The 27,110-nt window shown below is 39.6% G+C and overlaps 2 protein-coding genes across 9 annotated transcripts in view; both read left to right on the forward strand.

Annotated features, from left to right (window-relative positions):
• The window catches only part of LOC134873403 (large ribosomal subunit protein uL29-like), an 87,476-nt gene that overhangs the window by 54,286 nt on the left and 6,080 nt on the right, over nucleotides 1-27,110 (forward strand). Inside the window, exon 1 of one of the 4 annotated variants that reach the window (XM_063896968.1) lies at nucleotides 26,635-26,759. The exons of the other annotated variants lie outside the window; for them this stretch is intronic. Coding sequence (XP_063753038.1) covers nucleotides 26,757-26,759 — 3 coding nt within the window. The 5' untranslated portion in view covers nucleotides 26,635-26,756. Of the gene's footprint in view, nucleotides 1-26,634; nucleotides 26,760-27,110 lie in introns of those variants that run through there. 4 annotated transcript variants of the gene reach the window in all.
• On the forward strand, nucleotides 446-25,597 carry golga1 (golgin A1). 5 transcript variants are annotated; one of them, XM_063896960.1, is made up of 24 exons: nucleotides 446-607; nucleotides 1,566-1,867; nucleotides 5,459-5,549; nucleotides 7,284-7,358; nucleotides 8,576-8,673; nucleotides 8,758-8,790; nucleotides 9,761-9,889; nucleotides 10,526-10,695; nucleotides 11,288-11,378; nucleotides 11,506-11,589; nucleotides 13,134-13,259; nucleotides 13,579-13,674; nucleotides 15,944-16,039; nucleotides 16,325-16,420; nucleotides 17,193-17,333; nucleotides 17,489-17,563; nucleotides 19,114-19,203; nucleotides 19,392-19,494; nucleotides 20,327-20,487; nucleotides 21,640-21,798; nucleotides 21,911-21,970; nucleotides 22,662-22,886; nucleotides 22,988-23,074; nucleotides 23,169-25,597. In XM_063896960.1, the coding sequence occupies exons 2-24, from the start codon at nucleotides 1,739-1,741 to the stop codon at nucleotides 23,247-23,249; spliced, it is 2,496 nt and encodes an 831-aa protein (XP_063753030.1). In that variant the 5' UTR covers nucleotides 446-607; nucleotides 1,566-1,738; the 3' UTR covers nucleotides 23,250-25,597. The 5 variants fall into 5 exon arrangements, with proteins under 5 accessions (XP_063753030.1, XP_063753031.1, XP_063753033.1 ...); XM_063896961.1 differs by having other exon boundaries at nucleotides 13,579-13,653; XM_063896963.1 differs by lacking the exon at nucleotides 9,761-9,889.

Genomic DNA, 27,110 nt, shown 5'->3' on the forward strand with positions numbered 1-27,110 from the left:
TCATATTGTACTTGAGTATGGTTTGATCTTCTGTACTTTTACTTAAGTATGAATTTAAATGTAAGACGTTTACTTATAATAGGGTGTTTTCACTATTTATAACGGGTACTTTTACTTACGTAAATATGTGATTACTTTTTCTCACCTCTGCAAATTCAGTTACTTCGAGTAGGGAGAGGCATGGATTCCATTTGTCAAAGCCACTGCAGAATTAAGCGTTTCTCAATCATTTGATATTTGTTGTTGACATACTCTTATACACTTTTTATTTAATTAGACACATTTTACAAGGTTACAGAGATGTTGAAGTATATGTATTGTTCATCTCGATTGTGCATCTCTGACTGGCTGTTACTCCCCTGTCCTCTAATGAGCACATGCGCCTATATTCCTCTCAGCTCTGTAGCCAATGAACAGAGGCCCTGTCGTGTCGTCAGCAGTCATCTGTTTTGGATGATTACGTGTAGCTCACCAACTAGCGGCAGTTAGCTTGTCAGCTAGCACATATCGACTGTCACAAGGATAGCTATTCGTTAAGTGTATACGGCAAAGAAGCGAACGTACATTCATTGAACATTTGAAAACGCTACGGACTGAAGTTAATATGGTAAGAGAAAGGCGACTAGCAAGCTAACGACAGCTAGCATCGCCCGGTGGTGGTAAGGTTGACTCTTATTGTTATGGCTAGAAGAGCTAGCTGGCTAGCTGTCTGTCAAAACACAGTCTGACAGTGTCATTGTGCATTTCCAATGGAATAATACTAACAAAACACAGACAGCTTTGCAGCGTTTTGTGAAATCACTTTGGCTAGAAGGTTGAGTCAGTAAGGATACGCAGTAGCTTTGACACGGAAACACATAAGTATAAACTCAAAATATTGTTTTATTCCCTAATGCTATCCTTTTTGATGAATCGCATACTTACACCACAATATCATTTCCTCAACCTTATGAAGAAGCATTTTAACCCAGACCTTTGGAGTCTCTGGTGCAGAATGGAAAGCATTCAGAAGGTTGAAAATGATTTTCACATTTTTGGACAGCTTTGGGACATAGGCTACAGCTCCGGAAAAAAATTAGAGACCACTTCAGCATTATCAGTTTCTCCGGTCTTACTATTATAGATATGTCTTTGAGGTATATGCTTATCATGTTTTTGTATTGTATTCTATAAACTACTGACAACATTTCTGTGTTGGAATTCAACAGACATTGGAATGGCTGCCATACATGTAGAGATAAAGACCTAAGAAACATTTGGAGTGACATACCAATTTGACAAACATGGCTATTTTCCAGTGCAGTAAAATAAATCCTAGTAAACTATTTACTTATTACCTCATTATCATTTTTTTGTAAGAAACGGCCTATAAAGTAGAAAGACTTAACAACCAAAATGTTCCATCTTTTTTCTCTCATTATTTTTGCCCAAACAGCCTGTCAATTATAAAATGATAATAACGGATTCAGAAAAGCTCTTGAATGATCTTGTTGCTGGACTCATTAAAACAATGTGACATGTGACTGTTTCCTACATTTTGATAAGTGTCTTTTTTCTTTTCCTAGCTGTAACAGAATGGAATTACCAGAATCAACTTGCTTCAAGTTGTACTGTATAAGGACGCAGCTCTGTTTCAGCCTTCAGAACAAGGAGCCATAAACTTCCATGTGTCGCAGGAAGTCCTTTTCTCTCCAGAAACTGCAAATTGCACCAAAAAAGAGACACTCAAAGGACAGACATGTTTGCCAAGTTGAAGAAGAAGATCGCAGAGGAGGCGGCCACAGCACCTCGGAGTGGTGTTCGGATACCGCGCACCATCAGCAAGGAGTCCATCACCTCGGTGGGGGCAGACTCGGGGGATGACTTTGTAAGTACTTCACCAACTCATCACAAGTTACTATTCTAATGCAATCAGATGTTTTCATGTTTTGTAGATGGTTTGCTCCCTTCTCGATGCTAATCGACCACTGTTTGGATACTTTATTAGATTGTGTTTGCCTAACACCGTCACACCTTTGTGTTCCAACCCACAGCGGAATATAGGGACAACTTTTAGGGACTACTTTATCACTTTACAAGATAGTTCAGTAATTAACTATTAAGTGTTAATCTAAAATCATAATAAGTGTTTAATGGTTAGCCCTGTTCCTCAAGAAGAAACTAAACAGCTTTGTTCTTGCTGGATGATTTATTGACTGTCTTAGAGAAAAATCAAACTGTTATTATCAATCTTTCCATATAATATGTTTGTGTTCTTTTGTATTATTTCACGATAAACATTGTGATGGAAGCATCAACACTGAGTAACGATAAACATGCCGAGGCCCCATAATAAGTATCAATGTCCTGTTACTGCTGTACGTTACCATCAGAAAGAAATTAAGATAAGGAAATAATACGAATAAAAACTGAAGTTTATGATTGACCGATGCTTCGTCCTGCAACTGTGTGTCTTTCAGCACCAGATTATTTAACTAATCCAAAGACTATCAACTAACCCTCCCTGATGTATGAATATATTTAAATTTCAGATGGATTCAATTTGAATTCAATGTTTCTTATTTTCCTCAAATTGCTCTTAAGTGATCCCAACGTCATTGTTGGCTGTTGTCGTCATAGTTGTGGTGTGGACTCCACCATCTACTTGAGTTAGAACAATTTTCTCAAAATGATAAACTTCTTGTGATAGTTAAAGTTGTTTCTGTGTTCGGCCCTCAAGCTCACTGAGGTCAAGTTTCAAAAAGACTACATTTGATTTCCCACAGTGTGACTTGGTAGCTTCTTTGATAATGCACATTTCAAACTCCATTCCCCTGTTGATATGTAGTCTCCCTAATGACACCAGCCGGTACCCCAGATCCACCAACATTTTTAACAGCTGCTTTCACAGTTGAGTAGTATCATATTAAATATTAATATCTTTAACCTTTAAAAGTTGTAGGATGTTCCTTTTTATTTCCTTTTAAAATAAGCTTTTTGACACTATACTCCTCACATCTTGGAAAACCATTGCTCGGCTATTTTAAAATCTGTCCTCAGTGCCAGAGCTTTGAAAGGTGAAACAAACATCTCCATATTCCTGATCTGATAACACGTCAAGGTTTCTATGAACTGCAGGAATAGTAGCCAATCAACACACCTCTGCTTCACAAATAATGTGTGAAACATGGCAGTGATCACAGCATCTTCCATAAAAAAATGTATTATGTTGAATGAAATCACTTTATTCTCAACAAATTGATTAATGTCAGTAACTCTAATAAATAATCGGATTGTGGCCTAAAAGGTCCTTCATTGAACTGCATTACATTGAGTTTATTTGAGTGGATAAACAGAACCTGCTGAACAAAGCACCCTTAATATTTGTAGATGCTTTGTATGTCCACCATAAAAAGCACTTTGATATTAAGGCCAGCAGTCTATACTCTGTTGATGCTGATGGCCGGGGTCCAGCGGCAGTAATCCCCTCTGTGGCCTGTTCTTATGTGCAGCACCACTGCCAAATGAACACATGTCCTCAGTGTCACATCTCTGTGCAGTTCACAGAACCATTTTTAATGATTAAATACATCATTTAATATAGTATGCTAAATCAACACAGCAATTACAAAAAGGAAAACCTTAAAGTTGTTTTGTAATGTTTACAATTAGTTTTGCCATACTCAGGGTGACAAAAAGAGCGGAAACTTCTCAAAGAAGTAATTGAGTATTTTCAACAGGACAGTAGTACATATTTATTTTCCGTAATAGAAAATACATTGAAAAATTATAGTGATCAAGGATGAAGCCTTGTCATACATATTCTCCCATTCTTCACTCTGAATAACAGTCACAAGAACAAGTGAACCCTTTTTCAATAACCTACATTTATGTGTAAAATGAAGTGGAGGGATCACCATGATCTGGGCTGTTTTGATGACTCGGAAAGTTTGCCATCACCAAAAGAAAAATGAATTCTGAAGTTCATCAAGGTATCCTCCAGGATAAAGTCAGACTGGTGTCCGAATGGAATGACCTCAAAAGATCAGTTCAGACCAGACATGCTGATAGTATGGCTGAGCTGAAGCAGTTCTGTGAGGAAGAATGTTCCAATTGGTCCGAATGGTTCCATTCCATTTCCCCATCCCCCGTGTTTCAGGTCTGATCGTAGCTACTGGAAGCGCTTGTTTTAGGTTTTTACTGCAGAAGGAGGTATTACCAGTTATAACAAATCAAAGGTTCCCCTACTTTTCCCTCCAAGACATAAAAGATTATAAATATCTGTGTGTTAATAGCTTAGGCACAATGTGTTTGTCTATCCTTGTGACTTTGGTGAAGATCAGATCAATTTTAATGACCAATTCATGCATTAAACCAGGACCTTACAAAGGGTTCAGATACTTTTTTTGCCACTGTAGTTTTGGAGACTCATAGAATATTGCAGGAATGAATGTCAGTGCTATGATGGAAACCCTGGCTGACAGCTTTTGAAGTAGTCAAAGTCAGGTAGTTCTAGGTAGGCAGGGCCAGGGTGTGCCTGACATTGTGTTCATTTCATGTAGGCAGGATATGGTGTTACTCATTCCCAAACCAACCAGTCTAACATGAAGCCCTGTTGATTCACTTCTCGTGTCACACCAGAACACACACAGCTGACCTGCCTGTCTTTAGTTTCTGAGTTGTTCTTTTTGGATGCTAAATTGACCTGTTTTCGTGGCGGTAGCCCGGCAGGGCACAGTCACAGGGCTGGCCAGCCTCCTGAGGCTGTATAGTCAACTCAATTTCACTTAGCTAAATAATTTAGTGAAGTCACTGAGGAGGCCTGCTGCCAGCTAACACTGTGTTTCTAGTGCCTACACAGTAGTGGGGGGGGCCTCAGTTCGACAGACTGGTTTGCGTGACCATGACTGGTGTTTCCTTTCTGCAACCACTTCATAGTATTACCTGCAGCTGACTAGCCAAATATGACATGCAGTAATACCCTGGTATTCACACCCAATTCTGGAGATATATTTTAAATAGTTCCCAGCGATGATCCAGAATGAAAATCGGCAGAACCTACATTTTTTGGTGATGTGATGGACAATATTTATTAAGGAAAACAAAGATCTCTTTTGTATTAAAATCTGCGGAGGTGTTGTCTGAGTTCTGCAGATCCGGATTTGTGTGGGATTGTACAGAACACCTTGATATGAGACATCAATGATTCACTTTTGGATTGATGTGTGGACTTCCTGAAAATGTCCGACTAACAACCACCAGATTATAAAGTAGCCAGTAGAGTGAAGCTACCGACAGATTTGAGGGGTTTTGACTGGATTTTTTTTGTGTGTGTGTGTGTGTGTGTGTGTGTGTGTGTGTGTGTGTGTGTGTGTGTGTGTGTGTGTGTGTGTGTGTGTGTGTGTGTGTGTGTGTGTGTGTGTGTGTGTGTGTGTGTGTGTGTGTGTGTGTGTTGTGTGTTGTGTGTGTGTGTGTGTAGGCATCTGATGGCAGCAGCTCCAGGGACGACCTGCCTGCACAGCTTCTCAGAAGGAATGATCAGATCCGCAAGCTGGAGGCCAAGCTATCAGGTTAGTCCAACATGCAGCAGTGTTGCGGCCATAGATCCTATCATAGCTGTTTGATGATGAAGTTATAGGAAAAAAATGCTATCTCTGAAGGACAGAGTCTCATAATAATACAAATAATAATTGACTTTGTTTGTGTAGCACCTTTCATGCAAGACATGCCGCTTGAAGTGCTTTACATATATAAAATTATAAAGTAAATTAACAAAGTTTAGTGTCCACTTAGAAGGATGCTAAAAATCATTGTTGGCTACTGTGAGTAGTGTGGCCAAGATGGAGAGATGTGTTTTTGTTAGAAGCATGTTAAATAACTTTTAGGGAGTTCTACTCAAAATGCATCCCAATAGTCCAATCAAATTTTAAAAGAAGCATGAACAATTTTTCTGCATCTTGTAAATGTATATTCTTTTTTGATTTACTCTCTCCATCATCTGAATTTGCCACAAAGTTAGAAATTTGAGACTCAGTTTCTATGGAGCTAAATCAGGGTCATAGGTTTTGATCATTCAAAAAAAATACAATTTATTTGAAAGTTCAAGTTTTTATCCTGAAAAATACAATGATGTATTCTAACAAAAAACAACTATTTCAAATATTTTTTCAGGTTGAATATTATTTTGATCCAGTTCAGCAATTTTTTGGAATAAAATATTTATTATCATAATTCACTTTTATACATATTCCGATATCTGAATCCTGATTTTTTTCAGTCTCAAGACTCCTTTTTTCAGGTTTCACTTTTTTTTTCGCCTCCACATCGTTTTTCGCTTTCAGATCTTTTTTTTTCGCTTTCAGATCTTTTTTTTTCGCTTTCAGATCTTTTTTTTCGCTTTCAGATCTTTTTGTTTCGCTTTCAGATCTTTTTGTTTCTGAAAGTGAAAAAAAGATCTGAAGGTGAAACAAAATGTGAAACCTGAAAAAACGAGATTTGAAACTGAAAGACTCGTTTTGAATCTGAAAACGTAAAATCAGCAACTGAAAAAAATAAGGATTCAGATATCAAAATATGTATAAAAGTGAATTATGAAAATAAATATTTTATTCCAAAAATCAACTGAATCAAAATAATATTCAACCTGAAAAAATATTTTAAATACTTATTTTGTGTTTGAATACATCATTGTATTTTGAAGTTCAGGATAAACACTTGAACTTTCAAATAAATCTTTGTTTTTTTTAATGATCAAAACGTATGACCCGGATTCAGCACGAAGAATGTATTTTTCTGATGATGAGCATGTTCATGTCTCAGAATGGATATGATCATGTACTGCTGTGCATTCTCCTGACATATTTGAGGCTTAGGGTGTTTTCTTCTCCTTTACTCGGTCTTAATAACCCCTTCTTCCTGTGAGTGGCCAATGTGACTTTGTACCCTAAGTAAAGGTTAAAGGTCGCATACACAGCCTTTCAAACAGCATGGTTTTCTCAGATAAGAAAATCATTAATAGTTTACCCTTCCATTATTTCTCAATCATGTTTTCCCTTTTGCTTTCTCCCTCTCCTTTTGCTGTGTGTGTGTGTGTGTGTGTGTGTGTGTGTGTGTGTGTGTGTGTGTGTGTGTGTGTGTGTGTGTGTGTGTGTGTGTGTGTGTGTGTGTGTGTGTGTGTGTGTGTGTGTGTGTGTGTGTGTGTGTGTGTGTGTGTGTGTGTGTGTGTGTGTGTGTGTGTGTGTGTGTGTGTGTGCGCGACACTGTTGATACCTCATCCCATCATCATCCCTACCTCCCAACACTAGACTACGCTGAGCAGCTACGAATTATGCAGAAGACCCAGGACAAGCTTGAATTTGCGTTAGAAAGGCAACAGGATTGTACGTACCTCTACTCCTCCAATGAGCTTCCTCTCTCTCCTCTGTCTGCCTGCTGTTACCAACAATCACTTAGCCTGTCATCAGCTTCTGCCATATAGAGCCTTTCAGATCAGAACCTCTAATCAGCTTATATGCTTGCTTTTGGAGCGCTGAATGCTTTTACTTCTGATCTAAAATGTCTACTATTTCTTAACATATGATAAAATGTAATCAAAGCATTTTCTTTTCATTTGTTGGTGTTCTCACTTTCTCTCAATTTGCCTCACACAATGGTTTCCTAGATTTCATCTGATATGACAACCACCCGAACTGCCTGCTGCTTAAAGCTGGCCTAATGTGTAGGAACGCTGATGAGCATTAACAGCATTTAGACTATTAGATCCTTTGTTTAACAACCTGTCTTAAAGCTGTGTTCCACTCTGGTATGTTGGACACACTTCTATTGCATGTACTTTTGATAACAGTTTAAGAATATACTGTAGGTATTTTTTGACACCGAGGTTGAATTTAGAGGTTTTCGGTGCATTTATGGTGCTTGATTTATCTACATATAGAGCTGCGTTCCTTTCCTTTGAGACGACGTTAGGAGAATCCCGATTTGAGGACGCTCCGTTACTGAAGGTCTTCCGATGCACTGTGGAATGACAGAGTGGTAGCAGCAGTACGACCCAGCTGCATGCTGTGGACATTTAGTGTTTTCAGGAAATTTACAAGCAAATCCATGCTCCTCCCTAGTGCCAGTTTTTAGGCCAAGAAGTCTGCCCTTCTCCCAAAATATTTTTGAATTTTGAAGGCAAACACATTTGGATTTGAATGACATAAGAGCAAACTTTAAAGGTTTAGCTCAGAGTAAAGAACTATTAATTATTGAGGTTAGTTATCAGGTGACATCTTGAGTTTGTTGTTGGTTCAATCTGGTAATGAAGTATTTTAAGTTTGAATGAAAAGTGCAGCTACTACTTCTCAGGGTGTTTTTCTGAGGTCACACAATAATTGCAGTGTTATAAATTGTGCTTTTAGTTTTTGTCAGCTGCTAAGCATTGCTTGTTATTGCCTGTCTTTGCTTTTGAGATTGACACACTTCCTAATCTGACAACTACTAACAATGCCACCGTCTGTGCTATTTCAAATGTATGTTCTCTTTGGCTTCATACACAACTCTCTGTATGGTTCCCATCTTTCCCTTTCTGTTTCTCTTTCTTACTGTCACTGCCCAGCTTCCATAAAGAAACTTCAAGACCAGAATGAGACTCACCAGGCCACCAGAGCCAAAATGGCAGAGGGGATGGCTCTAGCTCTGGAGAAGAAGGATGAAGTAAATACCACCCCTGCTTCACTTAATGCACAGTCCTGATTTATGGCATGTCTAATCATCACTCTCTATATGTTTCACCTGCAGGAATGGATGGAGAAGATGACTGATTTGGAAAAGGTGCGTTTTTAATTCTATAATAATGACTTTCAAATCATAAACTGTTTATTATAACTGTTTGGAAATCTAGTTCCAGACTGGACACAGGATTTTATCATAGTGAATGTATGATTTTTTAAAGTTACACCCATGGCATAGAGTATGCATGTCACCCAGTGATTATAGGGATTGTCCCTTTATATGTTAGAAAGCAAAAAGAAGTGAAACCAAGAGTTTGTTCTGCTCGTGTCCTACTCTGTCTATAGAAGTATGTAAAAGGAGTGACCACAGCTGAAGGGAAAACATTTTTTAAATATTATTAATTGGTTGAAACCAAACTGAACTACAGGTATTAAAGCACACATTCCCTTTTCCACCAAAATGAGCACATGTATGCATATTTCAAAAACAGAGACACCAGTCGAAGAGGGGATAGACTCCTTTCCCAGAACCAGTAGACCAGCATGCATATCTGTTTTTTTTATGGTGGGTCACGTTCTATTAGACACTTTCAAACCAGAGTTGGTGTTTGTCAGAGCAGTGGAAAGACTAACAAAAGAGGTTTCAATGGGTCTGTTTGGTTTCTGTTGAGTGTAAATAAAAGTTAATTTATTCAAAATAATCAAATCAGCAAGGTATGGTTACTGTTTTGTACATGTTTTAATTATAATAATGCTCCAAATACCAGTTTTTTCTGTATCCACTGTAAAATCAATTCAAAGCACTTCACAGAGCTACATGTCCAGAAAGTGGCAAACACCAGTGAGTCCACCCGGTGTCTTGTTTCTTTCACTGCTGATCAGATAAATACTCCTGCAGAGTCAGGATTGAATGCAGAATGTTCACTTTTCCTCTGCAGAATCAAAAGCCAGATGTTAGTGGGTGTAAGGGGCTTATTTCTCCAGGGGCTTAGGCCTTGGAACCTGCTCATACCCTCAAAATGAACAATGCACGTGTACCATAAATTGGTATAACTGTTGTGTTTGTTTAGGAGAAAGCTTCCCTGTCAGCCCGGCTAGAGGAGATGATGGAGCAAAGCTTAGCACTCTTCCAGAAAAGGGATGACCTGGATGAACTGGAGGGCTTTCAGCAGCAGGAGCTGGCTAAAGTTAAACACATGGTGCGTACATGTGAAGCTGGATGGATGGATTTACAGCAATACCATACAGTAAAATGTATCGATAATTCAATGATCCAAACATTAGAAATTATTTAGTTGCAGCAAATGTGCACAGGCCTTCAAATATATAAAGGTGGAAGAAAATATAAACACAATACAATAAAAGTACCTCAATAAAAACAATAAACAGCAGCAAGTCTATATACATATCTACAGTATAAAGGGCATCAACCACAAGAATACTCAATATAAAAAGGTGTAGATCATTTAGACTGTTCCACAATATATTACAAATTACAGTTGAAATATTGCAACACTTTAGACCAAGAGTCTACAATGACTTCTTTTTTAAATAATAATAATACATAAGTTATATATACCGCTTTTCCTATTGCTCAAAGAGGCTTAAATATACATATCTGCAGTATAAGAGCGCAGCTTCAAAGCAGAGATGCCGTTAGCTATTAAATGGGAACTTTGAAACTGAAAGGATTTACTGTCATTGGAAGAACTATGGTTTAAAAGTGAGAGTCTCTGTGTTTGTTCAGGTGTCATTTTCACCTGGGTTCATATCAGCACTCATTTTGGGCATGTATGTTCTTAGATTATGATTTGTTTACCATGTATGTCTATCAGTTGCTGAAGAAGGAGGAGCAGCTCAGCCGGAAGGACCAGGAGCTCCAGCAGAAGGAGGCTGAAGTTCAGTCAGCAAAGCGAGGGCTGTCTGAGGTCAGAGGGAAACTCCAGACTCTGGAACGGCAGCATGACGAGAGCTGCAGAATCAACACTGAGCTGGAGATAGAGCGGTAAGAAGGGATGCAGCAGGAGTGATGGGATTTTTATGCTCCTTTATTTTGGCTTCTTGGTAAATCTTCTGAATCAGCTGTGCTATCAGATAGCTAAACTTTCCCAGGCAGAGAAATCCCCAGTGGAACTGCTGGGGACTAACTTTAAAGTTAACAAAGAAAGGAAACAAAAAAACATACAATCAGAAAAATCACAATATACAGTTTAAAAGTAAAACACTTCTTTTTGTTTACTGCTTTGAGTCTTGATGATGATGCAAAAAAATAATCAAATGTGTATTGTATGTTTTTTTTTCAAACCAATTGACAGAATAGTTACTTTATTTGATACATACCTTTAACCGTGAAAGAAAATGACATAAACTGTGATAGAGGGTGTTGGCCATATTCCCCACCCCTGTTGTGCAACTGGTCTCTGCCCTTTAATAATAATAATTCCCAAAAGTGGATGATATCATATTCAAGAAACCTTTTAGACCTCAATCGTGTCACCGTTATGTCCCCTGTATACTAATGTCCTCTCTTTTTAAGTCTACATTAGTTTTTGTTGTTGGTTTGAGTGAAAGAACACAAAGGGCTTGTCTGTGCACAGAGAGGAGCTGCTGCTGCTCAGAGAGGAGGCAGATCAGAAGCTGACTGAGCTGCAGGCCGTCCTCCAGCGGGTCTCTGAAGACTTCCACAAGGTCAGGCCTGAACACACGCTTCACTCCCCTACTTCTTTACTTAACTTCTCAATGGTACTCCTGCCGAAATGACGTTCCATGCAGCTGTCTGTGAATGGGAGAAGTTTGCGAGATGTTTGTTTTTCAGTCACAGGGTATGGTGTCCACTTTAGAGAGGTCCCTCCATGAACTGCAGACTGAGCATGATGCCCTGAAGTTGCAACAACAGAAGGTCAGAAGCATTCATGTGCATCATCTGAAACAGTGGTTCCCAACTGTTTTTGTCTTGTGTACCCCTGGAGCTGGTCTCTATTCTAGAACCCCTCACTCATCTGTGACGATTCGCCTACATTTTAGCTTTCAACCCAACTGCTACTTAATAGAAAATGATTTGTATACCTCCCCATTAACACAAAAGCATTTAAACTTCACATAAAAATAATAATATTAAGACTCACTTCTAGCAGTTTCAACATCTTTTGTTAAGACTACAGTTTTTAATGAGACACTTGAGTGTGCTTGTCTTTCATTGGCTTTGATGGTTCTGGGGGCAGTTTTATGAACATTGATTTAAAAAATAATAGTTAGGTGGAAACATATTGCAATCCCTAATCTTTCTACGCACCCTGCTGCAATCCCATCAAGTACCCCTAGGGGTCCCTTTACCCCGCCAATGCAAGATATCCATAATATTCAGATTTACAACAATTTGTGTCACTGCAATATGCATTTACATTTCTGAGGAGGTGTAACACAGGCAATGGTTTAGGGTACATCAGTTGTGGCACAGATTTAATGCAGAAGTATGATCCGGGCTTAAAGGGATAGTCCGGTGAAAATTGACCCCAGGGTCTTTTTCTGCATGGAAACTGATCAAGTAAGCCCTCCAGAGAGTTTTTTTCATTCATCAACCAGTATTGAGCTTTCCCGGAAAAACCGGGAGTAACGCTAATAGCCCAAATAGCTTACAGTGCATTCGATCAGGGCAGTGCGCAGAAGTCGATTATCGAATGCACCGGAGTTCAGTTCAAGGAGGAATGCTTTGGAATGTATAATTCCAATGAAAGGAGTTGCATGTAAGTTACAGGCAACTCCTTTCATTTCCGTGTCAACACTCACTAAACATGAATTTCCATGGAATTATACATTCCAAACATTCCTCCTTGAACTGAACTCCGGGGCATTCAATAATCGACTTGTGCGGACTTTCCTTGGAGAGGAGCTGGTATGGGGGGCAGTTGGTGAGTCTTGTAAAACAGCTCTTTTTAATAGACTTCGGGTTTGCAAACTACGTTGTTGGTGCTCCGTGTTATGTGTAGGGACCCTAGTCATGCTACTGTAGAGGTTTGGTGCTATTTCGAGCAATATTAGTGGTTAAAAAATGCTGTTTTGGAAGCGTTCTGCGCACTGCCCCGATCAAATGCACTGTAAGCTATTTGGGCTATTAGCGTTGCCCCCGGTTTTTCCGGGCAAGCTCAGTACTGGTTGATGAATGAAAAAAACTCTCTGGAGGGCTTACTTGATAAATTTTCATGCAGAAGAAGACCTTGGGGTCAATTTTCACCGGACTATCCCTTTAAGGAATGAAAATCTTGTCAGGTTTGAGAGTGTGATCAAGGCTGGGCAATCAGGATTATTATTTCTCTCTTTGAGCAGACAGTAAACACAAGGGTGCATGACAGATTAGTTACTAATAGCTTATCAGGTGTATAAAATAACAATATTAACAATTCAAGTAAAACTTTGGATATTTATATTTTCCCATGGCATCCACAGGCTGCTGTAACAGAGGAGGACAAGGAGCGCTTGTTAGCGGACCTTCAGAAGAAAGTGACGTCTCTTGAGAGGCGGCTCCAGGGGAACCTGAGCCAGGACGAGCATCTGCAGGAGTTTCTCCAGGAGGTGAACAACATCCTCAAGATGAAAACTAGCATGTATTGTTCATAGCTTAAAGTATTGCAAAACTGTAAACAAATCTTAAATAAGGTCTAAATATATTCAGAACTTAGATGTGGTTGTTGTTGGTCTTTTTATTTAATCTCTATAGAAGAATATCATTTTGAGCTCACCTTACATTTCATTCTGATTATGCCCTGTCCCTTTATTAGGGAATGAATCTGAAATATTTTCAGTATACAAAATCCTTTTTCTGTCCTAAAGAGGGAAAAAAAAATTGGATTTGGAAACCAGACCATTTACCAGTCCAGTTCTTGTCTTTCAGAAGTGTGGCCTGGAACAGAGTCTGGAGGAGACGAGAGCACAGCTGCTGTTAGTCCGGACAAACCACGCTGACACTGTGAGTGCTCTGGAGACACAGGTAACCCACTGTTCTCCTAACACTCCCTAAGGGAAATCTGATGCAAATACAGTGGTATGCAAAAGTTTGGGCACCCCTCTGAGATTTCATGACAATTTGCTTTTCCTTTATAATAGAAGATCACAGCAACAACATTTGTTTTCCTACAAAGATGTAGACGTTTTAGTGTTTTCCAGACCAAAATTCTTAGGGTAGCATTACATAGTTTTATTATAATAAAATAAAATGCAAAAAATGGGATGTGCAAAAGTTTGGGCACCCTTATAAATAGCATTCATTTCAACACCTGTACGGATTTATAGCTGACAGGTTGCTGCACAAAATTGCTTTGATTAGCTCATTAGACCTTCAATTACAAAGACAGGTGGAACCAATCATGAAAAAGGCTATTTAACATAGGTAATAGCTGGCTGTGCCTGGCCTAGGTTCTTTCTTAGGGAGTGGCAAGATGGGGACCTCAAAACAACTCTCCACTGACCTGAAAGCTAAGATAATCCAACATTATAAATTAGGAGAAGGGTACAAAAAATTATCTGACAGGTTTAAACTGTCTGTCTCCACAGTCAGAAACGTAGTTGTGAAATGGAAGGCCACAGGAACAGTCCGTGTCAAGGAAAGATGTGGTAGGCCGACAAAAATAGGGGAAAGGCACAGGCGAAGGATGGTGAAAATGGTCACAGAGAAGCCACAGACCACCTCCAGAGAACTACAACAACATCTGGCTGCTGATGGTGTAGTTGTTCACCGTTCCACAATCCAGCGTACTTTGCACCAGGAAGAGCTCATTGGAAGGGTGATGTGCAAAAAGCCTTTCCTGAGTGTTAATCACAAGAAGAGTCGCATGAGGTATGCAAAAGCACATCTGGACAAGCCAGAAGCATTTTGGAACAAAATACTGTGGTCAGATGAGACCAAGATTGAGTTATTTGGTCATAACATGAACAGGTATGCATGGCGAAAAAAACACACTGCATTCAATGAAAAGAACTTGTTGCCCACTGTAAAATTTGGTGGAGGATCTATCATGTTATGGGGCTGTGTGGCTAGCACAGGTACTGGAAAACTTGTTAAAGTTGAGGGCCACATGAATTCCTTACAGTACCAGGAGATTCTTGACAAGAATGTTCTAGAGTCAGTCACAAAGTTGAAGCTACGCCGGGGTTGGATTTTTCAGCAGGACAATGATCCTAAGCACCGATCAAAATCCACCAAGGAATTCATGCAGAAGCACAGGTACAATGTTCTGGAATGGCCATCCCAGTCCCCAGACCTTAACATCATTGAAAATGTATGGATTTATTTGAAGAAGGCTGTCCATGCACGGAGGCCAAGAAACCTGACTGAACTGGAGACGTTTTGTGTGGAAGAATGGGCCAAAATACCACCTGCCAGGCTTAAGGGACTTGTCTGTGGCTACAGGAGGCGTCTACAGGCCGTTATTGCAGCAAAAGGAGGCAATACTAAATATTAATGGAATTATTTCTTAGGGGTGCCCAAATTTATGCACATGCCTATTTTTGTTTGAATGCACATAAACATGTTTCTGTTTGACCAATAAAAGTTATTTCACTACTGAGATGTTTCTGTTACCATAAGGTATAACATATGTTAAAATGAAGTTGCTGCTTCAAAAGCTCAGCAAGTGACAAACTGATGCAGTGGTTTTCCTAAGGGGTGCCCAAACTTTTGCATACCACTGTATGATTCTTTGCTCTTATTTGAATGATGACTGATATAATATTTACTCATTGTGCTAAATTAGCAGACATGGGTACCAACAAACATTTGCCTATTTTACTGTTTATTCATTTCTGATCACAAGCTCAAGGTTAACTATGACAAAGCTGTTGCAACTTTCATGCAAAGTGTCGTGGCGTTTTTGTCCTTTCTTTTCAAATTAGGGGGATCGCCTCTCTTTGTTCCCAAAAAACACATACCGAGATCATCGTGTTGAATAAGATTTATTTTGTTGATCCGGCATACAAACGAACATAGGCTTTCTTGTTTTAATGTAAAATAAATGGTATGTCCTCGTGTCCAAACAATTACAAAAAGAGCACGATCAAAAAGATTATACTGGCTCCCGTCTAAGGTCACCAGCCGTGTGTGATTGCCCCGCTATATAAGGGCACACAGACATGCACACAAATATATATTATTAAATAAGTTATTTAATAATCTCTAACACAGCTCTAACACAAAGGTTGTCAAAGGAAAACCTTTCACATTGAAAGTAATAAATCCGTGTATGCTGTGTGTTCTGATCCAGGTATCCAAACTGAACTGCAACATCACTGAGCTGCAGACCCTTCTCCGGCACAAGGACGACTCCTCCAGAGCCTACAGAGAGAGAACAGACACACAGGTAAGCACACATTACTGTCACGGTGACAGATCAAAACTTTACTAATTTACATATTTCATCTTCCTGATCCCTTAAAGCATTGTTCATTAACAACATCACATAGTAGTGGGGAGCAGAGGAAGTATACATGAAAGAGAGTGAAACACTTCTCTCACTTTATAAGATATAGTAGTAGTACATGGGTCCTGACCTTGATAGGAAATACATTGATGTATGTTGAATGGCTGCTGATGTTGCTCACGTATAGAATACTATAAATAATCATTGTACAACTTTTTGTTTCAGATAGCTGATCTGGAACAGAGAGTGGTGGAGAGCAGTGACAGAGTGAGGAGTGCAGAGCGTCAGATCACAGAGAAACAGCAGCACATGGAGAAACTGGTGAGAAGCACAACTATCAAGAGTCTTTACACCATTCCAGAAATGACTGTAGGCAGACTTTTACCCGAGGTTAAAAATCCTTTGGTTGCTCTGGGGTTTAATTCTCAGCAAACTGCCTCAGGATAGTTAACAAGTAGAGCTCGCTCCACCGAAAATAGAATAATTGGGAACTATAAATGCAAAGTTTAAGGTCAATAAATGGTTAAATTAAAATATTATATTAATTATTACAATAATATTTTATTATTTACAAAATGCTGTACTTTGTCATCTTGTTATAAAAATAATAAATAATGTCAATCCATAAAGTTCTCTGTTTTAACGCAGGTATTCTGATCGGAAAATCAATTTATTGAAAACATATTCAATAAACTGATTTATATATACAGTATATACAGCCCCGGAAAAAGTTAAGAGACCACTTCAGCATTATCATTTTCTCTTGTTTTATTATTTATAGATTTGTCTTTGAGGTAAATTATTTTTTACACTGACTGTTGGAATTCAACAGACACTGGAATGGCTGCCATACATGTAGAGATAAAGATTTAAGACACATTTGGAGTGGTCTCTTCATTTTTTCCGGATGCACTGTATGAATATAACCATTACGGTTGTGCTGTCACACTATGTATTAGTAAATATTTTCACTGTTTATGTGCACACAAAAAATAAATAGATATGGATTTCCAATGGGTTGGAAATCAAATTTCAAAGTGGGTTTTCAGATGCTTTTGTTTAACTATTCATTTTTTATGTTTGTTGTGATCAGCAGGGGGAGTGGAGTGCAGAGAAGGCCTTTCTGGATCAGCAGGTGTGTTTGCTGCAGCAGCAGAGTGAGGAGATGGCCGGTCGCCTGCAGCAGAGCATCAGCTCCCTGCAGACAGACAGACAGCTGCTGCAGGACAGGCTGGTATGTTCTGCCCCCTCTGTTCTCTTTTCATTCTGCAAAGATGTATTTGTAATATGTGACACTATGCAGTGGTCATGCTGTTCCCCTGAGAGACATTGTTTAATGGATACCATCTTAATATAAACACAGCTGTTGCTCCCTTGCTCCTGTGTTAGGCTGAACTGGACACTCAGAGGGACGAGGCCACCTGCAGTCTGAGTCAGCGGACTGAGGAGCTGGAACAGTGCAGGGTGAGATCCCCTACATACACAAAGCTTTCCATAATTCATATTCACAGTTTGTTTTTTTATCAAGTGTTTTTTATTGAAAATGTTCACTCATTGCATTTATCATAAACAACATAAATAAAAGAAGAACAAGCAAAAAGCAAGATAGACAGCGGGTACACATCAGGGCATCTTCCTTCAAAGGTCCCATTACATGTTTCAAAGGAAATATATCTGCATGTTTTTACAATCAAATCAACAAAATAAGAGACTTATAGGCTTACACATGATATCGCAAATGTATAAAAAGGTTGCTGTGGCTTTCTCCCCCTCGAGAAATAATAGAAAGGTTGTTCCAAATCCTTTTCAAAGGTAGAATATTTACCCTTAAGCATAAAGGTAAGTTTCTCCAGAGCAAGGGAGTATGACAGACCACCAAGCCAGACCTGCAAACTCGGGTTGGTAACCGTTCTCCAGGACTTGGCTATGGTGAGTCTTGCTTGTTAATAAGCAATAGACAGTGATTCAACCCACTGTTTTTAAAAACAGCTATTGACAATGTCATTTAAAAGCATGTAGTACATAGAGCTCATGTTTCAAAACACGATCTATCCCAAATGTATCCTGAAGTTAGTCCCTCCTGTGATGAATGCCAACATACTGAAGCCTCTCTCATTCATCAGTACTGGTCAGAGATCTATCAAACTCTATCCCAGGTGTTCAGTACTGAACTGGATCCAAAAGTTACACAAAGATTTTTGATCAGAAAACTATGTAAACCCATAAAGCTACAAATTTTGTACCGCCTTCACATAATGTCATACAGCTTTTCTAACAGCCATATTACAAACCCAAAAGCTATATTTAAGCTATATAAGAATGTCTTCTTATCTTATTGTTAGTACTTATATATGGACTAGTGCAATATTCATATTGATCGCACCACATTTGGCTTAAATTGTGTATAAATACCATTTGAATGAAGGAATCTGGAGCTGCAGAGATATACCGGCCTACAATTCATATTCTACAACTAACTAAACATAATCATTTAGTATATTTTCCAATTATAATGATCATTTTGATTAAAAAAAGTATAAATCCCTTCACTATCATGAAGCATATTTTTATAAAACATGTATTTATTGATTTTTCACATACATTGATTACACAAACACAACTGAACTTCCCAACATAAGACATGGCAGATTAAAAAATAATGCAAAAAAACCCCAAATAAATAATATAAAATACATTTAAAAAGTGTGCAGTTACTAGAAATCAGTTTAAAGTGCAAACAAAGAATATAATTACATTTGAAAATTAGCACATTCAATAAAAATACAATAAAAGCACATCCACAAGCAGAGCAGAGTACAATCATGAAGCATATTGCAATTTAATATCAGCCAAGAAGTCACAATGAGTTATTTTATCCACATTGTGCCCTCCTAGTACTTTGTGACGTTCAGCAGGATGGTCAGATCCACTGCAAATGTAAAGTTGTAAAGACTGATTTCATAAAGGAGAGCAGAGTGTGTTTGTAGTCCTCACGTCTTGCCTCTGTCCCTCAGGCAGAGCTCAACAGTCGGCAAACGGTGAGCACAGAAATCGCCAAAGCTCTGGAAGACAGCAGAAGACAGAAGGAGGAGCTGCAAACACAGGTCTGTAAGAAACACACGGAAAATTCACAAACCTGACCAGCAGTCACCGTTTTCAGTTGACTGAATCTTATCGGGTTATTACAGAGTGTAAGACAATGTAAAAGAAATGCAGAGCGGCGTGTCTCTCTGAGTGTGAGTGTGAAAGCATGTGCAGTGTAATGAAAAGTGTTTCCTTTGCTCGGTGTCAGGCTGGACAGCTGACCACATCCCTGCAGAGCTCACTGCAGGAGCTGTCCACTGTCAAAAAGAAGCTATCACTGAAAGAAGAAGACATCGAAACACTTCAGAATGGTGCGTACACACACACACACACACACACACACACACACACACACACACACACACACACACACACACACACACACACACACACACACACACACACACACACACACACACTTCACATACTTAAAAAACATTTCCACCTGAAGTTCCTGTGCTACCACATTGAGTTTAAAGGGTTCATTTGGATGTTTTTGTGGTTCCGTTGTATGAGGTACGTATTCATGGTCAGTGTATTACCTGCAGTAGATGAGAATGTGAGACAGCAAAACTGTCTATGTTTCTGAACGGGGGAACTGACAAAGTTATCTTTGCGCTGGCAAAAGATTCCATTGGAAAACTAAAATGTAAGAACTGGACTTTTCTAACATCGAAGAACAGAGGGGATGGGTGTCCAGTGATCCAGGCAGGTTTTGTGGCTGCAGTTCCCCTTCAGAAACATTCTAATCTGATTTCACTGTAATATGCATTTCACTCTAAATGAACTGAAAAGTGGGGCTTTCTTGAGAGAGATTACATGATGTTCTCAAAGCTGTTTCTTTTCCAACCTGACAAACTGAAAAACACTAGTGGAGCTGTGAATACTTCTAAGCATCGTTGGTCTAAGAGCAGTGGTCCAGGCTTTTTAGGTTGAAATGCTTTACCTGGGAGTTGCCCAAGCCTCTTAGAAGTGAACTTACCAACAGTTGTATCATTGTTGGCTTTAGGTTGCCAGTCGCTCTGCAGGTTTGTCATCATAAAACAGATGTATATTTCAAGTTTGGGATTTTAAATGTTTCTTTTAAATAAATCCTAAATGTTCCAACTGTTTCATCATTGATGGTTGTTGCGTGTGTTGCAGAGGTGCAGTGTCGGCAGGCCTCCCTGGTGCAGCTGCAGGCAGAACTGGAGCAGCAGCGGGTGCAATTGGAGCAGATGGAGCTGGACAAAGACTCCCAGCTCAGCAGTCTGAGGGAGGAGCTGCTCAGCCAGACGCAGCACCTTGATACCTGCCAAGCCCGGGTCAGCACCTACACACAGCGTCACACACAGCGTCACACACAGCGTCACACACAGCGTCACACACAGCGTCACACATACCCACATGCATTCATACTCTTGCATGGCACATTGTTGGAGGAAATCTCAGCCTTGTTGTTCCTTGGTTGACCTAGGTGAAGGATGATAAACCACGTCCCGATTCTTTGTTGTAACCCATTTTTCACATTTGTTTCTGCACACGTTTTCCGTACACGTGTCTATGGCATTACATTGACGGACACTTGACCTTGTTAGTTTTCTAGCACGTAAGAGGGGAGTTTTACTTTTGTCCCTTTTCCTATCGGTATTCCCATTAACTTCAGCGACTGTGAAGAACAGTTCAGCTGAACTCTCTACAGTTGGCCTTTTAGTTTTACCTTGATACTCCACAGTTTATGAGGCTTGCTATTAGTTCACACACAATATGCACTTAGCATAAAAGACAATGTTGTTGGCGCACAAAATATCCAAACTATTCCATCAAGAGAAAAGTTTAAGTGTAAAAATAATGTTGATTTCACACTTAGTTTTTCATACCTGTATTTATCACATTCTCTTTGAATGTGCCACCGTCAGCTTACCCTTTTTACATTGAGATTATCACATATGATAAGCTTTTTATATGCTACGTTATCTCCAAAGAGGTCATTGCAGGGGTGGAAGAGGTACACAGATATTTTACTTGAGTAAGTATTTAACCATAGTGGAGAAATTAAGAAATTACTTAAGTAGAAGTAACAATGTATTAGCATCACATTATACTTGAACAACTAAAACTAAAAGTACACATTATGCCAAATGTGTTTTATTGTGGGACTATAATAAGTGATGCATTAATGTGTAAGGTGGAGCTAACTTAAATAATGTTTTATACTTTTGGGTGTCTTAATCCATTATAATACATCATAATAAAAAGCACACTGTAGCTACCGTGCATATCACAATAAAGCCTGAATCTTCAATCTAAGCAGCTGATTTATGTTTGTATTATTCTGAATCTCCGAAGTATCTAGTAACTATGTAGTGTAGTGGCTGGAGAAGTACAATACTTAATTTCAAAATGAAGTGCAGTAAAAGTATTTGAAACTTAATACTCAGGACAGTGCTCAGTGTGGTTTGCCTTCTGTTGCTCAGATCTCGTTCTTGGAAGTGGAGGTGGAAACATTGACAGAGCAGCTCCACAGCCCCGAGGTGTGTGAGGAGGATCAGAACGGCAGTGTGACGGTGGATGACCTGGATCACATCCAGAAGGTCAACAAAGACCTGGAGCAGCAGCTCACTGACAAGAACAGGGTTGGTTATCTTTTTACCCCACGCTGTTCTTCCAGCTTGAATCAGTTTTTCAGAATGAAACCTGCAGACGCAGACATCCCCACACATGAAACACACTGTCATTGTGTTGCAGACCATCAAGCAGCTGCAGCAGAGACTGGCAGAACTGAAGAGGACGCTGCAGAAGGAACTGGTGAGACACTGAAGGTCTTCTTAGCTGTTTCCTTTTCACAATATGTCTGCCGACTGTGAAGATGTGTATCGTTCTCAGTTGCCTCTCGGGACTTCTGCTCTCTCTTATCCAGGTTCAAAAAAGGTTTTTCCAAGATAATCTTTCTCATTTTTTCAAAAAATATCATCTGTGAAAACAGTTTGGGAAACAAGGTTTTGGCAAGGGTTTTTTTTTTCTGGATAGTTTTTCTACTAACTTGGTATGTCTCCAAGCACTCTAAACACAATTAACATCTATATGTTGTTTTGTAACATACCAGATGTGTCTTTGTTATGGCTTTTTCTCCACTTGTTCTTCAGTCATACACACAAGAAAGAAAAACGTTATAACCAGACTCAGAAAAGAAATCAGCAGAATGTATTATATTTCTCACTTGCCTCTGTGGCCAGTCCAGCCTGTCCTTTATATATTGTCAAAACATACACACGTCATGATCTGCAGACGACCCAGAGTGGCTTAAGGACAGTTCTGAATGTAGCCCAGCCAGAGCCTGGTTTTATGCCCAATCCATCTGTAATCCTGTTCTGACTTTTTCCTGATGGGGTTTTGAAGTGGATTTATGAGGGTAAAATGGGTTTAAAGGATTTCAGTGTAACTCATATGAAAATGGATACTTTCTGAATGACCAGTGTTTATTTGTTGTGCTCTGTAGAAGCTAAAGCCTGAGTCAGAAGCCGAAGGTAAGGAGAAGTTTCCAGAAAGCCGGGCCGACAAACCAGAGAGGGTTTATCCAGAGCCGCCACCAGCATCCACGCTTAGCCCCCCCACCTCCAACACCACGGTGACCAACACATCAGACCTCAACGACTCAAGAGAAATCAACTTTGAGTATCTCAAACACGTCGTACTGAAGTTTATGTCCTGTAGAGAGGCTGAGGTAGGTAGGCTGACACAAAGAGACAAGCTGAGAAGCTGTTTGTCAACTGACTGACCCTGGTTCTGTTACCAAGACTGAATCTCTGTGTCTTGCTCTGCCAGGCATTCCATTTAATACGTGCTGTGTCTGTGCTGCTGAACTTCACTCGTGAGGAAGAGGACATGTTGAAACAAACTCTGGAGTACAAGGTTGGTCTTCACTCTTAAGGCTTCAAACACCTGTCTGTGCAGTGGTTTGGTTGATTAAACTTTGAATTCTTATCTGCTGTGTTAAATGTTCTAGATGTCCTGGTTTGGATCCAAGCCTTCTCCAAAGGGTGCCATGCGGCCTTCAATCTCAGGCTCTGCCACTCATTGGAGCTGAGTGGCAGCAGCAAGAATTGAAGCGGTGGAGAGAAAGAAACTGAAGGAGGGAAAAGCTGCTGCTGGGGCTCCCATAACTGGGCCGGCTCTAGCTTTAAACTCTGAACAGCCTCTCTGGGTTTTCTGGCTCTGTGAGGGAAGGACTGTTATTCTGCTCCGGTGGGAAAGAGAAGGGCTGCACAGCATCTTCTTAATCAGTTGATTTTTAAATGACATTATTTCCTTCTCAACTGTCGGGGCAGATGGATCTGTGGCAATATGTTACAGAGAGTAAACACACATCACTCATTCTGGGGTTCTAAGTGTCTACATGAAGTCTGATGTTTTCTCTCTGTGACAAACATCACAGTGGTTAGCATGTCAGGAAGTGAGAAAGTTTTGGAAGAGCTGACAGACTGACTTGACTGTTATCTTAGATCATTTTAACAATACTACACAGTCACATCTGTTGTCAGAACAGAAGAACATTGTGACTTCTTTACTGGACGAGTGATGCAGCATTCATTTCTAACGCTCACATGGTTCTCCTTTAAGTATAAATCACAGAGGGCTTCTCAATGAGAATGTCATTAAACGACTGGCACAGGTGACCCAAGCTGATTTGGTTTCAGTATCATCATTTAATAATACCTGCCAAATTGACAAATAGTTAACAATTCTGTCAAAGGATCTAAATGTATCTACATTTAGAAATTGAGGCTTCTCAAAGTGTCATCCTGCGTTCTCCTTGCTGGAATAGCAGCAAATCATTTTATATATTCACTATAGGAATGTGTGTATCTGGTCGAATGGAAAAGGCATACAATTCTTAAAAGACTACTTTACTTTACAACTTGCACAAATAAGGGAACCCAGACTATCTGTCAAATGGCACACCCAATGTTCTAACACTGACATGTTTACCAAGTTGTGAGCGAGGATTAATTATGATTAACGTTTTTTTGTATCAATTCAAAAGTAAGTTGGGCATTTATCTTTTAATGAAACGTCCTTGCTTTCATTTCTCTGTAAAAGCACATTTGCTTTTTATTTCTTTACACTGTCATTCGAAACACAGCTTTTGCTCCAATTTGCTGCCTGCACACACTGTCCTACACTCTCACTGTCCTAAACTCACTGTCCTACACTCTCACTGTCCTAAACTCTCACTGTCCTAAACTCACTGTCCTACACTCTCACTTTCCTAAACTCACTGTCCTACACTCTCACTTTCCTAAACTCTCACTGTCCTACACTCTCACTGTCCTACACTCTCACTGTCCTACACTCTCACTGTCCTACACTCTCACTGTCCTAAACTCACTGTCCTACACTCTCACTGTCCTAAACTCACTGTCCTACACTCTCACTGTCCTATACTCTCACTGTCCTAAACTCACTGTCCTACACTCTCACTGTCCTAAACTCACTGTCCTACACTCTCACTGTCCTAAACTCACTGTCCTACACTCTCACTGTCCTACACTCTCACTGTCCTACACTCTCACTGTCCTAAACTCACTGTCCTACACTCTCACTGTCCTACACTCTCACTGTCCTACACTCTCACTGTCCTAAACTCACTGTCCTACACTCTCACTGTCCTAAACTCTCACTGTCTTACACTCTCACTGGCCTACACTCTCACTGTCCTAAACTCTCACTGTCTTACACTCTCACTGTCCTAAACTCACACTGTCTTACACTCTCACTGTCCCACACTCTCACTGTCCTAAACTTTCACTGTCCTACACTCTCTCACTGTCCTACACTCTCACTGTCCTAAACTCACACTGTCCTACACTCTCATTGTCCTACACTCTCACTGTCCTACACTGAAACAACCAATTGGAATAATTTTGAGGTGGAATTTTGAAAGTGTGAGACTCTGTGCCTCAACTCAGAGAAGGCTTAGGAAAAGGTGCCCACACACTCGTTCACTTCAGACTTCGTTAATTATCTAAAACGGTATTTCCAAAGTATTTATTCATCAGATTTTGACTTTGGGAAAGAAGGAAAAACTGTAAAAGTCTACTGCATCTGTGATCTTTCTCTTTAAACACATCATACAAATGCTGTTCTATGACATCTTTTTTCACATCCAGTCACTGAGCCTGAGCTGCAAATGTGTGGAGGCCCACCTACCACTTAGACCTCTCATTTAGGCTATAGTTGTCCATTTAAATAATATAACAATGTGATAAAATAAGTGAATGCTATGTAAATGATGACCGGAGGACATGCTCTACCTTTACCTGCCTTTGCTAATGTAAATTGAATACATTCCACATGTCTATTTATATAAAATTATGTACATACTGTATGCATTGAAATCTTTATAAATCTGTGGATGTAAATGTTTGGATGTGACCAGTTTGCAGTATGTATCATTCTTATCTAAGATCACAACACATGCTTGTTCCTGCCTCAGCGTGTTTCTGGCCAACATAATGCTTCCTCAGGTTGATATCACTTCCAGCATGATGAACTTTATTTTCACATCTGTGGAGAGCCCAGGGAATCTGCATGTTTGCTGTTGACCTTGAATCTCTAAATTAGCCTTCCAATTACCTTCATGTCTAAAGGTCATGGCATTTCTTTTGAATATTCTGCATGCAATATGAAGCAGAAATACATTGGGGTGCTGTCTGCATCAGATTATCAGTTATGGTATATTCAACAATTGTGTTTTTCTGGTGTATGAAGTTGTATCTGCTGAATATTTCTTTACATTTGGACACAGAAGTGCATCTTTGACTGCAACAATGTCTGTCTGTGACGTGTTGCAGTCTGATGTAGTCACCCAAACTCTGCTGGTTAATATACTCTCTCTAGTTGAGAAACAAAGGAGAATGCACTTTTTAGCCTGATTCTGTTTGAACCCTTAAATCAAACTTTACAATCACTTCAGATTTTATGTAGTTATCTTTTTATGATTTCGCTTCAAAGGGTTTGATAAAATCACACCTTGTGGGACATGGCTGACAGCACATAGTGACAGGAAACTCGACACAAAGGAGCAGGTTTCACCCAGAGCCTTGTAGTTGAGAGCCCAGTGCTATATTACATTTGTTCATTGTTAGTATTAAAACATGTTTATGAAGAATCCAGACCCATCTTACTTTTTAATGTTGTTAGCCAATTTCCTTCAACGATGTGCACTTGATACAACATAATAAGGCGAAATACATCACTAGATATTTTTTTATAAATGTGTTAAAAACTAAAATATCACAAGGACATACTTTTAGGCCTTTTTCCATCACGCTTCAAACCTCAGCTGAGCTCAGCTGCTCATAATCTTTAACTTTGATATGTTTTCGCTTTTATTGGAGTCTTGAGTTCTTGCTGTGTAGTTCATCCTTTGTCGTTAGCTCAGATATAAGCGTTACCCCCACTCTGCCGCCACTTGGCGCTGTTTGTTTAGAATCAAAGTGAGATTTCAAATCCACGAAGAAGAAATACTCCGGAGCTACATATTGTGAGCACGCGCTGTGCCTGGTCTTTCCAACAGGACCGCGACGAGAAGATGGTGAGGAGCTTCTTACTTGTTCATTCACAGTCACTACTTTATGTTGAGCTTCAACCATTAATGTTACCCGTACACACACACTTCTCAGGGAGCTGTCCTGCATGTGTTGACAGCACGTTGCTCAAACCTAATGTAATGTTGTGAAGCCTTGCTACCGATATGATAAGCTAAGTTACTAGCAGTTAGCAAGTGGAAACATGGCTGATTAACATTCGCTCGTGTACATGTGTCTTCGTTAATCCCAGCTGAAATTGGGCGAGAGGCGGGGTACACCCTGGACAGGTCGACAAAAATAACAGCACAGAAATAAAAGAGAATTACAATTAAAACACTGCAAATAAAATCATTCAA

The sequence above is a fragment of the Eleginops maclovinus genome, chromosome 12 (genome assembly GCF_036324505.1).
Source record: "Eleginops maclovinus isolate JMC-PN-2008 ecotype Puerto Natales chromosome 12, JC_Emac_rtc_rv5, whole genome shotgun sequence".
NCBI lineage: Eukaryota > Metazoa > Chordata > Actinopteri > Perciformes > Eleginopidae > Eleginops > Eleginops maclovinus.

Bases quoted from the DNA above. Each gene is read 5' to 3' on its own strand.
- golga1 (XM_063896960.1), top strand. From the start codon at position 1,739: ATGTTTGCCAAGTTGAAGAAGAAGATCGCAGAGGAGGCGGCCACAGCA. The intron at 7,359-8,575 runs GTACGTACCTCT...GTCACTGCCCAG, and splicing joins GTTAGAAAGGCAACAGGATT to CTTCCATAAAGAAACTTCAA. The intron at 8,791-9,760 runs GTGCGTTTTTAA...GTGTTTGTTTAG, and splicing joins AGATGACTGATTTGGAAAAG to GAGAAAGCTTCCCTGTCAGC.